Source organism: Bos mutus, chromosome 9 (genome assembly GCF_027580195.1).
Source record: "Bos mutus isolate GX-2022 chromosome 9, NWIPB_WYAK_1.1, whole genome shotgun sequence".
NCBI lineage: Eukaryota > Metazoa > Chordata > Mammalia > Artiodactyla > Bovidae > Bos > Bos mutus.
Genome location: NC_091625.1, coordinates 50,557,067 through 50,570,300, shown reverse-complemented (window position 1 = coordinate 50,570,300; position 13,234 = coordinate 50,557,067). Strand labels below are relative to the sequence as shown.

The following is a 13,234-nucleotide window of genomic DNA, read 5'->3' as shown; positions in this document are numbered from 1 at the left end:
ACATGCTTCTTATACAATCAGTTATGGCAAATGATGCAGGTATCTTTATGTGAAAGTCACTCAGTCGTGTCCAACTCTTTGCGACGCCATGGACTGTAGCCCACCAGGCTCTTCTGTCCATGGGATTCTCCAGCCAGAATACTGAAGTGGGTAGCAATTCCCTTCTCCAGGGGCTCTTCCCGACCCAGAGATCAAACTCAGGTCTCCCTCATTGCAGGCAGATTCTTACCATCTGAGCCACTAGGGAAGCCCTTTATGTATGTATGTATGTCTAAAAACAAGTATGGAAAGATGCTCAGAAGTATTTGTGATGATAATCTCCAGCTAGTAAGATATCATCAATTTTCATTTTCCACTGACGCTTTGTTGAAATTGTTAAAATTCTTATAAGGGCCATGTCATCCAAATGTAATAAAAAAAAACAAATGGTAAAGCTGTTTTCATTTTGAAAAAAAAAAAAATCACCATATCTGCAGGACCTCCTTACATCTTTTTGGTAACTTCCTATGAATCTATAATTATAACAAAATGAAGTTTTAAAAATTCATCTACCAATTCTTATTTTAAAAAGCTAACAACTGCAACTAATACATCAGGCTTTTTAAGAAAACCCTTGTGAGTTCCTACTAATGGTCATCAAATATTTATCCCTGTCTCATTTCGATTAAAAAATAAAAAAGCTTCAAATATAAAGTCATGCTCTTAGGAACATGACATTTTAATCTTTTTTTAAAAGGCACAGGGCAAAGAAGGGGCAGAGGGTAGTGCTCCCTGGGTTGATGACAAAATACCTCTCTACTGATCCTCCAAGCAGAGAGCCCAAATAGTACTTCCCAGGCGCCACCAGAAACAACACAAACCCTCACTGAGGATGCACAAGGTCTCAAAGGATCCCCACCCCCACCCCAAGACGGAATCAGAGCATCCCTTTCTAAATCATAAAACCATCTTCCTGTTACCTACCCCGATGAACACTCACTTCATTTATTTTCCATAGAGACCTCACAGAAGAAACACTCCAATATCACTCCTTTCATAAAAAATATAACTTAACAGGAAATAATAATTTTAGAAGGGGTAAGCAGTCCCCTTCTTGAAGGTTTCTCCAGGCTTCAGAGCTAGGCGTGTGTCCAGCTGCTCCAGCTATACTAATGAAAAGCAGAAGCCTGAAACATGACCAGAGGTGGCTAGGCTGCTGGTAGAGCCCTTAGAGCTCGAGGGCTTGAAGGCAAGCAAGGAAAGGGCAGGACTTCCCTGGTGGTCCACTGGTGAAGAATCTTCCTGCCAATGCAAGAGACACAGATTCGATCCAGGAAGATCCCATATGCCACGGAGCAACGAAGCCCATGCACCAGAGCTACTGAGCCTGCTCCCTAGAGCCCAGGAGCCACAACAAGAGAAAACCCATGTACAGCAGTGAAGATCCAGTGCAGGCAAAAATAAATAATTAAAAAAAAAATGGTATCATCTACCTTCTTTCTTTTAAAAGAAAAGTGTTAGTGTCCAACTCTTTGTGATCCCATAGACTGTAGCCCACCAGGCTTCTCTGTCCATGGGATTCTCCAGGCAAGAATACTGGAGTGGGTTGCCATTCCCTTCCCCAAGAGATCTTCCCGACCCAGGGATCAAACCCAGGTCTCCCACATTGCAGGTGGATTCTTTACTGTCTGAGCCACCAGGGAAGGAAAAGGTAACACAGCGTGGCAGCTGCCACACCATTGCCCACAGGATGACCTCATCAAGGATGGGGGGCACAGGAAATATAGAAAGCCAGGAGAGGCCACAGAGCAGAAAATTCAGGTTTGGGCCCTCATGTCCAAAAGCGGTCATAGTGATGAGGGACCAGTGGCAAGCAGCCGCTGGGGAGCAGTCTCTCCCTCCAATGGGAGTCCCTCAGTGACACACACCTTCAAGCACTGACTGTCCACACCGAGCTAAACAAGGGTCTTTCAAATCCAATTGAACAATGATTCAAGCCTTGTGGGGTCTTTTGCTATTTTCTCCTCCATTGCTGGCTTCCAAAATCCTGAATAATCTCCCTGCCTCTCTTCCAGACTCACCCCCTGCATTCCAGTTCCACTTACAAAGACCCTCTGTGAGTCTAAGACCTGGATCACCTTCAGTTCAGTTGCTCAGTCATGTCCGACTCTGTGACCCCATGGACTGCAGCATGCCAGGCTTCCCTGTCCATCACTGACTCCCAGAGCTTGTTCAAACTCATGACCATCGACTTGGTAATGCCATCCAACCATCTCATCCTCTGTTGTCCCCTTCTCCTCCTGCCTTCAATCTTTTCCAGCACCTTCTGCTCTCCCAGATCTCCCAGACTGAAATCCAGGTTCAGTGTCATATTCCCAGAGGACCAGTGACCAAACTGAGCATTTCATTCAACTCTCCCAGCCCTGCCTTAGGAAGATCAGTGCCACACCCCTCTACCCCACATGCCTTCTCTGTAGAGAAACGAGCTCAGAAAGCATAGGCCACTGGGAGGTAGGACTTGGAGGAGTAATATCATTAGCAGGGCAACCAAAAGCTTGGCTAGATGAGGGACTTCTTCTCTAACCTCCCAGCTGCTCTGCTTCCTGCTAAGACCACCCCTCCCAATGCTACTACTTTGTAAGAGCTTAATGTTGAACCTTGATCATCTGAAGGAAATGCAGCAAACTGGAGGAATCTCAGTGGTGTGGGGATGCCTGGGGCTCACCTCCCTACTTTACTTATATTCCTTCAGAGGCACACAGCCTGCATCTTAAGCTTTAGACCTTTCCCAGTGCAAAGTCCTGGGCAGGGAAGCTAACATCCCTGGAAAGAGGAGATCTCAAACCAAATTAACTAGACATCTAAGGGGTACAGTAACTAAGACAAGGGCAGCACACTGAATATATACAACATAAGGCAGAATGATTGGGAAATACCAATTTAATTTAATTTAATTAATGAGCATAAGAAATATCCTCCAAGGGATAAAGGAAGGGATTGTAATACAAACCAAGGGGAAATAGAAGAAAAACGCAAAGTTGAACACAATGGATGAGATAAATAGTAGGATGGTTACAAGAAGAGAATAGAGGGATGCAATGGAAGCTCGGAAAAATGAATTCTCCAAGGAGGAAGAGAAAAAGAATAAAGGATAAAGGATAGGTTCAGAGAAACAGAAAATAAAAGCAGAGATTCCAGGATCCAGATTCCAAGATAATCAGGAACAGGAAAGAAGAAGGGGAAACAAACAAATAAAAAACAAAAAGAAATACGTGAAGAACATAGATAGTTTCTCAGAATTAAAAAGAGATTAAAGACTTCAGATGAAAAGCGTATATAAAGGACCAAAGAAAATACATAAAAATCCACACCAAGCCAGAGAATGATGATAGTTAAGAATGCTGAGATTAAGGATCTCCCTGGTGGTCCAGTGGCTAAGACTCCATGTTCCCAATGCAGGTGGCCGGGGTTCGATCACTGGTCAGGGAACTAGATCCGACATGCCTCAACTAAAAGGTCTCGTCTGCCACAATTAAGACATGGTGCAGCCAAATAAATAGATATTAAAAAAAAAAAAAGAGTTGAGCATAAATGCAAGTTCTAAAAACTTCCAAAAAGAAAGAAAGAGAACCAGATGAACATCAGACTTATCAGCAGCAACATCAATGCAAAAAGACAATGGAGTAATATTTTTAAAGCACCAAAGGAAAAGAACTTTGGACACAGATGTATCAAAAGTGCAGCATAATAAAGACGTTCTGGGGCATGCAAATCCACTGAAGGTCTGCCCCATAAAGGCTCACTCAAAATATTCATCAAAGAAGTACTTATAGAAAAACATAAATAAATCTTGTAGGATAAGACATATGGGAAATAAGGCTAGTCAAATAACTTGGTAAGTTTTCTTAGCCAAAAAAAGGACTATAAAAAGAGAAAGGATTTCCAGAATTCCAGAATTAAAACATGAGGTAATAGCAACACACCTGGAATGAGCCCTGAAAAGAAAGAAGCCCAAGACTAACATGAACCTACTAGCAGACTTGTATCATTAGAGGGCAAACACAGATTCTGACATGTATAAGAAGTGAGTACGGATAAATAAACACGAATTTGAATCTTAAGAGCAACTGCCATAAGAACAAAAATAGATTTATTTTAAATGACAAGAAAAAAAATTTTACCTATTAGACAGCAGAAAATGAAAAAAAAAAGTAGAGGGAGGAAAAAAATATTAAAGATGTTAGAAATATGTCCTAATAAAATAATCATTACAAGTAAAAATGGATTAAACTCACCAATTAAGGACTCTCCAATTGGTTATAACTAATACATTGCCTACAAGAGACAAATACAAAAAAAAAAAAAAAAATAGAGAAAGAGGATGAAGAAAGATATTCCAGGCAAATAAGCTGGAGACTCAATCTGAATATCTGATAATACATAACTCAAGGTTAAAAAATTCATAAGGGACAGAGATGGGTGCTATATACCAGAAAAAGAAATAAAACAGTAAAAGATGTAATCTTTCATATCATATGGCCCTAAACAATATAACCTTGAATATATACATACTCTTACCTAAAGGCAGAATAGACAGAATGACAAGAAAGAGACAAATCAAAAAATATACTTGAATATTTTAACTCAGTCCTTCCAGAAACTGCTAGAGGAGGCAGACAAAAAATAAACAGATATAACGGTTCTAAATGATACACTAAACATGCTCAAACAAGTATATAAAAAGAGCTCTGCTCTCAGAGAATGTCTCTATTCTCAACGTTTGTAACAAGTAGCCATACACTAAGCTAAAGTGTCAGTTAATTCCAAGGAATTCATATCACAAAGACTACCTGCTGTGACCATAAAATTAAAAAAAAATAACAAAATTGAAGTTTGTTTTTTTCTGATGCCTATGGCTAGAAATTAAGTGAAAAAGAAAATCATAAGGGAATTTTAAAAAATATGACTGAACAACAATGAAAACACAGCCTGTCAAATCTGTGAGACAGTTCCAGCCTTACTCAGAAAAACATGTATATTTTCAATGCATTCATTCCTCCGTTCCCTCTCTAAGGCTGAAATAAGCAAGTGTTTCGCTGACAATCACCCAAAGAGAATGCGAAAAGTTCCAGGGGAAAAACTCACAAAATCTGCAAATATCTCCTTGGTGGCCTGCTGGATCCTCTGCCCCCAAGATTCATGAGAGATAAATACAATTTTTTCAATAAATAGAAACCTAAAGGAAAGAACCATGTCAGGCCCACCTTTATTTACAGCCGCCCAGCAGGCCTATCCACACTATTAACCAAAGAATACTCTTTGTCAGGAGAAAAATAACATGGTCCCTGCCTGAAACCTATGAAAAATCCAGACCCTTCTGGATTTAATGAGATCACTCATTAAACTGGATATAAAAATCAAAAGACTGGAACTAAGTTTCCTGAGCATCTACTAAGAACTGGGCACTGCTGCTTCATATCCACTTCCTCTGGCACCAAGAGCAAACCCTTGCCCCACTGTGAGAGTAAGTACTTCCCCTCCGCCCATCACCCACCACCCTGCCTTGCCAGCCAATACTGCTGCCACGAGGATAAAACATATTTGCACGCAAGTACCTGATAGGGTAAGTCAGCCATCCTTAAATAAGTTTCCATTTTCAAACAGAAAGGAGATAAACTGGGGACACCATTGTTAGGTCTTGCAAACTGATGCAAAATAATAGCATCTTTGGAGTCAATCTCTTGCTGTTTCCTGTCAAAACCAAAACAGAAAAAAAGAACAATCCATGTGTTATACATGTGATTCCCTTAGTTCCTCAGAGGTCCCTGCTAGGCTGCAGCTCCTCAAGGAATAAATACATCTGTTTGTCACAGGGCCTTACCTCACCCAGAAGCACTTTGAGGGGGAAAGCTTGGTCAAAACACAAGAGAACCTCACAAAGTCTGCTGTTACCATGATGGCACAGGCTCACAGCGTGGGCTCAGGGGAGTAACTATATGTCACCCTCTCTCTAGCACCTGTAACCTATGGGAGGTATACTTTCTGGGATAGGTCCACCTCTTCTCCTGGCTACATCTACCTGCCAGGGACAAGCTGGATGGATTAAAAAAAAAAGGTATTCTGTGCTTACTGTGCATCAGGCATTGTTCTAAGGGCTTCACAGGTATTATCTCATTTAATCTTCACAATAACCTTATGAGATCAGTACCACTATTATCTATGTTTTGTAGATGAGGAAACTGAGGCACAGACGATAAACTTACCCAAAGTCCCATTGCTAGTAAATGGCAGACCCTGGATTAAACCGTGTAGTCAGAACCTACGTTCTCGACTATGAGTCTGTACCTTGAAGCAGTCTCTTCACCCACAGGACCTCAGAGGAACAGTGCAGATCTGCTCTGCCATGACTCAAGTCTGCAGGGAACCTGAGACTCGACTCTGCTGATCCCTCTTCCAAACCATTAGTGCCCTCCCCTGGCCTTTCACCCGTGGTGCCCAGGAACCTACCCTCTGGGTGCTCTCTCCTCCTCTCTCCCTTCAAGGCTCCACACTTTCACCACACAGCATATACCCCCGAACCTCCACCTTTTCCCTTTCTTCTTTCTCATCCACACACCTATCTTTTCCTTTGGCTACTTCTCTGGGTGATGAGGACTTTCTTGGTACAGCTTTTCAACAGCCGCCATGTAGTAGAAGGAATGCTGGACTCTACTTCTGGACACGTAGGGTCAAGTGCAATCCCTACTTCCTACTAGCTATGTCACCTGAGACCTCGTCTACACTCTCAGGTGGAAAGTGAGGACCATACCAATTCTGCCTCCTTCATCGTGAGGACTAAATAAGACAGTATCTATAAACCTTTGGTGGCTGCCAAACACTATGTACCAGCCGTGGACTTCATTCTCATTCAAAGAGATATGGTCTTATCCCCTTAAGGAACAAAATCTCATTCCACACACGCCACTCATACACCATATTCGGAAACTTTTGCAACCTCCATCTTTCACTCTACCCAACCATTTCTGAGTCAGATAAACCTCACTCTTCCTCCTTGGCATTCCCTGAGCCTCGGGTTCTCTCACACTGTTCCCAGTTTAATCCCACACATCCTTCTCCCCAAGCAAGTAAGGGCAGGCTCTTCGTATCAGCTTCACAAGGATGCCCATTTCCTGCAGAATCTCCAGAAAAACAAACTGTCTTGGAGAAGTTTAGCATGTGAGTGTCATTCCTGCTTAAAGAGTTAAAAACAACTCATTTTGAAAATACTAGTCAAAAGAATAAAAATATTTGCTGCCTCTTGACAATACTTGCTATAAAACAAACTTTTTCATTTAGATGAGATGTTTGGGAGGTCAGATATTAAAGTTAAGAAGCCATTTAGACTATGTTTCTAGAAAATGCAAACTGTAGATTTGACAATTAACTGATCTTGTCCAGTCAAGTAATTCAAGTCAGAGTAAGTTCATATAAATTCAGCCAGGCAAAAATTAAAGAACTGAAAGAAGAAAAGATAAGCATAAAATTCCCTGCCCATTGGCCAGAACAACCTAATTCTGATGGTTAATTTGGGCCCTATCATAATAAAAATGGATGCGACTAGCATATGCCAATGACTTTGTGTACATTATATATATTATTTCATTCTGACAGTAACACCATAGAGTGAATATCATTATAGCTTAAATTTAGTACTTAGAAAAAATTTATTTTGGCCACACCACACAGCATGTGGGATTTTAGTTCCCTGACCAAGGTCTGAACCCAAGCCCCCTTCATTGGAAGCACAGAGCCCTAACCACTGGACCACCAGGGAAGTCCCTAAATTTAGTATATTATACCATACTTATATTTTATAGTAGACAAGGAAACTGAAGTTCAGAGAGGTTAAGTAATTTGCCCAAGGAGTATCAATTTAAGATCAAATTGTTAATAACTCTAGTTCCCAAACTCACAAGCAGTTCGACTACACCAAAATGGGCAATTTCCCAGTTAATTTTATTAAAGTAGCCAGTTTGACTCAGACCACTCAAGTCTGGAACTTTCTGATGAAAGCCTATAATAACTAATGATGGCCAACTTTTAGCCAATGCTCACTATAAGGCCAGACTCTGTAGATTTGACAGTTAACTGATTCTGCTAATCATGTCACATGTTAACTTATGTAATCACCTCTGTGAGGAAGGCTAGTATTATTATTCCTACTTCACAGATTATTTCCATTTCACACTTGGTAACCAAGTTTACTCTTGGGTCCAAGGTTACATGGTTGGTTTAAGGCAGAATGAATTTGAACCCAGTCTGGCTCCAGAGCCCTCCCTCAACATCAGGAAACTCTCTAACATGGGATCAAAGGAGCAGGTACTCTAGACATAAAGTGGCCTTATGATAAGGACTGTACAAGAGAACACTTGTCGAGCAGCAAGACTAGCCCTACTCCCATGGTGAAGGGTATCACAGATGACCATGCCTCTGTGTACTGTTGATGGGCTGTTAGTTTACAGACATCACATGACCCATGGGCTGCTCTGATTCTCTAAGTTTTCTAGGGCAGGCTGAGCCCCTGTGCCTAGTGCAGACAAGCTGTGTGGGTAACAAGTCATTTCGGTACCATACAATTTACAAACAACACATTTCCAAACGCTGGACTGAATTCAGGAGAGCTGCAAGTCTCTTTCCACTAGGAGAGAATAAAGTAAAGGACTGGGACTGTATTTCTTTAAAAATACCATGATGGGAAAAATACGAGAAAAATCCAAAGTACCTGCTTTAGTTATTATACAGTACTCATTAAGTAAACATCCTAAATAATTCTCACCTGTCAACTTTACTATCCACTCTGGAGATGTACCCATAGATTATGGTTAAGTCAACACAGCAGGAAATCCAAGTGCAGCGGTGAAGACTATGATTGCCAATAAACTCAGACAGTGTAGCCATTGCAAGATGGGTTTTCCATCCCATGTATTTCAGACTGTTCTGAGTTTTTGCCTAAACTACACTGACAACTGAAACTTGGATTTCCCATCAAGGTACGGTCTCTATCCTGTAACCTCCGAATCTCAGTGCCCCACTTTCCTGGGTCTTCTTTCCCTATCCCTTCTGTGCCCTTAGCAGTTGTCAAAAACTCAGGTCGCTGCCACAGGCTTGTCTTCCCTGGGAACTGCCCCAATTCTCCTTTCTTTCTACCATCAAAACTTACTCCCAAATCAGTGCTTGTTAGGAGAAAGTGGTAACAGTGTGGGCGCTGGAGACACACATTCTCAGATTTCAACCTGGATCCCACTACTCTTACTGCGGGCTCTCCGACAAATCGCTTAACCTCCCTCAGCTGGAATGTCCTCATCTACGAAGTGGAGATCAAGCAGTCAATGGTAGTGGCAGAGGAGGAGGCGAAACACAATCAGGAAGGTAAAGCACTTCTAAGCAGAGCCCGCTACTAAGGGCTCAAAAATGGGCAATTATTTATTATTTGCATTACAACAGGGCTTCCCTACTCAATATAAACTTTTGTCAAGAAACAAAAGTGAATAAACCAAAGACCAAAAATACTTTCTCAAATAAGTATCCAAGTGGGCAGAGGGCTCTTGAGAGTTGCGACCACACCTACCACGGTATGGCCTGCTCCCAGGGTCAACTCTGAGTTCTCCTACCCGCCTCCCCATTTCTGCAAGGTCATTTAAGCAAGTTTTAGACTCAGTCCCCTGAAACTGTGCCTCACTCCATCCTCAGAGTGGAAGACTGGTGAGAGGCCACATGGTTCAGGATCCTCAAAAGGCTTTGGACAGGTATCTAATTTCAGAACAAGTGGGTGACAGTTACTTGCACAGATGTTTTCGTTTTTCATATAGCTTGAAACCTAACTTGAAATTGAGTCCTAAAACTGGCAAATATATAAAATAATCTAGGGAAACGATTCATGTAATTTTTTTAAAATTTGGTTCAACGATATTCAAGACACTGTGCTAAGTCAGAGAATTCAATGATAAGCTTAAAGTAAAACTTCTCAATTATGGCTAAATATGCAAGCCAATACACTTCCCCAGACCTAAATAATTTCCTCTCTCCGAGACTAGAAATTTTCCAAATACCTGTTAGGCTGTCACAATGTCCTCCTGGAATCCCTGCAGGCCCCTTAAAGGTCACCTATCACTGTCTTTGTTTATAAACCTATTGTGTAGGATTCCCCATGGGAAAAAGGCATGCAGACACATTTTCTCACTCTTTAGAAAATACTGGCCAAGAGGGACATTTTGAGATACTGAAAACTGCTCTTCCTGGTCCTCTCCTAGAGACAGGTCTAAAACGCATGGAAATTTTAACCATAAATTGTACCAATTAGCCAAACCACTAGTCCCAGGAGCCTACGGTATTATTCTATTCAAAGATCTGGCGTCCGGCTGAATGTACCAACAGCCGGGGCCTCCATTTTCTGATATTTCCGTGTCAATCCTGTAAACATTCTGCGGCAGGCAGCAGATCCAAGTGTTTCCGGCACTGGGCAACTCCTGTGCACGCCCATGTGCTCGTTCAGTCCTCAGATCCCCTACTGTTCGCACAACAATGGCATTTAAACCTGAAGATGGTGCTTAGCTTTAAATACCAGGTTAGCAGATAACCGGGCTAAGGCTGCATCAAACTCGCACACTCCGCTGTGCATCCCTCACAGGGACCCAGAGCTCTCTGGAGCTTGTGCAATTTCAGCCTTTTGATGATGGTGACACTTGGGGAGGGACAATGAAAAACTAACCTTTAAGGAGTGGTTAATATTCCAGCATGATCATCTATAAACAAACAGGGCGTTTCATAAAAATGTAACTTAGTATTTCTACAGGGCCTACTTCTATTGTCGCAAACACACTGCACTTATGATCTTCATAACATACTAGTATGCTCCATAACAACCCAGAGAATTTTTGCTTTAGCACCAAACGATAGGGATTCAAGTGTTTTCCCCTCCCGGTACCAGTTTAATTCTCCTGTCAACTCGAAACTGCCCCTCATGGCCGGGTGACCACGGACTGTCTTCTGGCGAAACAGAAGGACAGGACTCGGGCATTTGGGCAGCGTGACCAAGGGGCCGGCATGGGTCCCCCCTCACTCCGGCCCGGCCCTAGCCAGGTGCCCCTCTCTGCGCCCCTGCGCGGGGCCCTCTCTCCGGCTCACCTAATGACCAGGAGTTCGTGGAGCAGATACGCAGCTGCGGCCAGCAAAGCTCCCCCGGTCAAGTAAAGGGTTTTCTTCCACCAGGGATCGGAGCCCAGCCCTGCCATGATCCCACCGTAATCCTGCAAAGGGAAAGCGATGATGTCCCCATAAAAGGAGAAGGGCTCCTCGGACCCGGCCCACCAGCCGAAGAAAGAGACGCTCTGGTTCCAGCTCAGATCCACCACGCACGGCCTGGACGAGGCAAAGCCAACCCCCCAGTGCATGCTGCGCGGCTGGCTGCGGGCGCCCCTCCCAGGGCCCGCGCCGCCCGCATGGGAAGGGGCCGGCGCGGCCGGGCGCGGGCTCAGCGGCGCGCTGGGGTCGCGGGCGGCGCGGGCAGCGGTGACCGAGGCGGCGGCGGCGGCAGAGGAGGGAGGGCGCGGGCCGCGGGCGGCGGGCCTGGCCGGCGGGGCCCGGGGGCCCTGGGCGGCAGCGGCGGCCGCCGGCTCCCCCCGCAGCGGCCTCTCCGCGCCGCTCTTTGTGTCGGCGCCGGGAGAAGGCCGCGTGATGTCATTGCTCCCCGGGGCAGGGAAACAGAGGCGGGATAAAGTCACCTACCCCGCGCCCTGCCCCCGCCCCGCATCTCCGCGGTCCGGCGGCCTCCGCCCCGGCCGGAGCTGCAGGGCTGGGCGCGCCGGGCGGGCTCCGCGCCTCCAGGCGGCACGGCCGCGAACGGCTCGGCGCGCGAGGGCAGGGCTGCGGAGGTGGCTGGAAATGCGGCTCCGCTCGGAGGAAGCTGCAGTCGGGCCCGGATCTCCGTCCCCCCGCCCGCACCCCGCGGCCTGTCCTCCGCCTCCGCTCCAGCCCCTCCCGCGAGCGCGAGAGCGGGGCGCGCGCAGAACTCACCTGGGGCCGCGCGGAGCTCCCCCGAGACACCGCCCCGCGCGAGCCGGGGACCAGGGCCCGGGCCAGGTCGCGAATTACATTGTTCTGGCCATCGGGAAAGCGCCGTGTCTTTGCAGAACTTATAAAAACACTCTTATCACAGTACACGGTTACCTGGGTCTTGGCCATGTGCCCCCGGAGAGATGTTTGGTTTAACAACAGCGAAAGTGTACCCTTACAAAAGTGTATCCTAGAGAGACTTACCCTCTGAGAGACACAGCCCAAGTCCTAGTCTTTCCCCTTGGAAATCATTATCAGGGAACTTAGGGATGGAGCAGGGTGGGCCCGGGGAGGGGCAGTGGGCGGGGGAAGTGGTGTTTTTCCTTTTCGGTGCAGAAAATCTGTCAAACGTGTGTGTGTGCGCGTGTGTTGAATTGTTTTTGCCTTTAACTTTATTTTTAAAAGTTCATTCGTGCTAAGAACAGGGTCGCGCTTCATAGAAGTGTAGGATGTACACACAAATTTTAGCAAGAGCATGGACAGTTTAAAATTGTTAAAAGGAACTGAAAAAAATTCAAGTAGTAGGGGTTATCACTCTTAGGATGAATGGATGGATATAGGAATCTAAGCTTTTGTATGAGGGAGGGGAGATTGGAGTGAAGGGGGGACTCCCCCTTTCTGTTGATACTTCCCCTACCACGCCAGCCACTTAGAATAGGCAGTGAGTGCTGCTGCTAAGTCGCTTCAGTCATGTCCGCCGACTCTGTGCGACCCCAGAGACGGCAGCCCACCAGGCTCCCCCGTCCCTGGGATTGTCCAGGCAAGAACACTGGAGTGGGTTGCCATTTCCTTCTCCAATGCATGAAAGTGAAAAGTGAAAGTGAAGTGGCTCAGTCGTGTCCAACTCTTAGCAACCCCATGGACTGCAGCCTACCAGGCTCCTCCGTCCATGGGGTTTTCCACGCAAGAGTACTGGAATGGGTTGCCATTTCCTTCTCCAAGTGAGTGCTGCCATATAGCTAATAAAATCCGGGCGTGTTGTCAGTCCCAACCAGAAAAGGGGAGGGGCTGGCTAGGCTGGGGCCCAAGCACACTTGCACAGGAAGGACTGGAACAGATCACCGAGGTAGCCATTTAGGTGACCTCTCAGAAAGAAGCAGAACGTGTGGTTGGAGGTGGAACCTTTCATGAACAGGTTGCAAGGAGTGGGAGTCAAGGGCCTGCT

The 13,234-nt window shown here is 45.3% G+C and overlaps 1 protein-coding gene across 6 annotated transcripts in view; it reads right to left on the bottom strand.

Moving 5' to 3' along the window:
• Window positions 1-12,345, bottom strand: part of FAXC (failed axon connections homolog, metaxin like GST domain containing) — a 78,058-nt gene extending 65,713 nt beyond the window's left edge. Inside the window, exons 1-3 of one of the 6 annotated variants that reach the window (XM_070376565.1) lie at window positions 12,274-12,292; window positions 11,143-11,264; window positions 5,595-5,730 (exon numbers count right to left, since the gene is read on the bottom strand). In XM_070376565.1, coding sequence (XP_070232666.1) covers window positions 5,595-5,730; window positions 11,143-11,249 — 243 coding nt within the window. In that variant the 5' untranslated portion in view covers window positions 11,250-11,264; window positions 12,274-12,292. The other 5 variants (XM_070376564.1, XM_070376566.1, XM_070376568.1 and 2 more) reach the window with 5 other exon arrangements.
• Window positions 12,346-13,234: the final 889 nt, after the last annotated feature.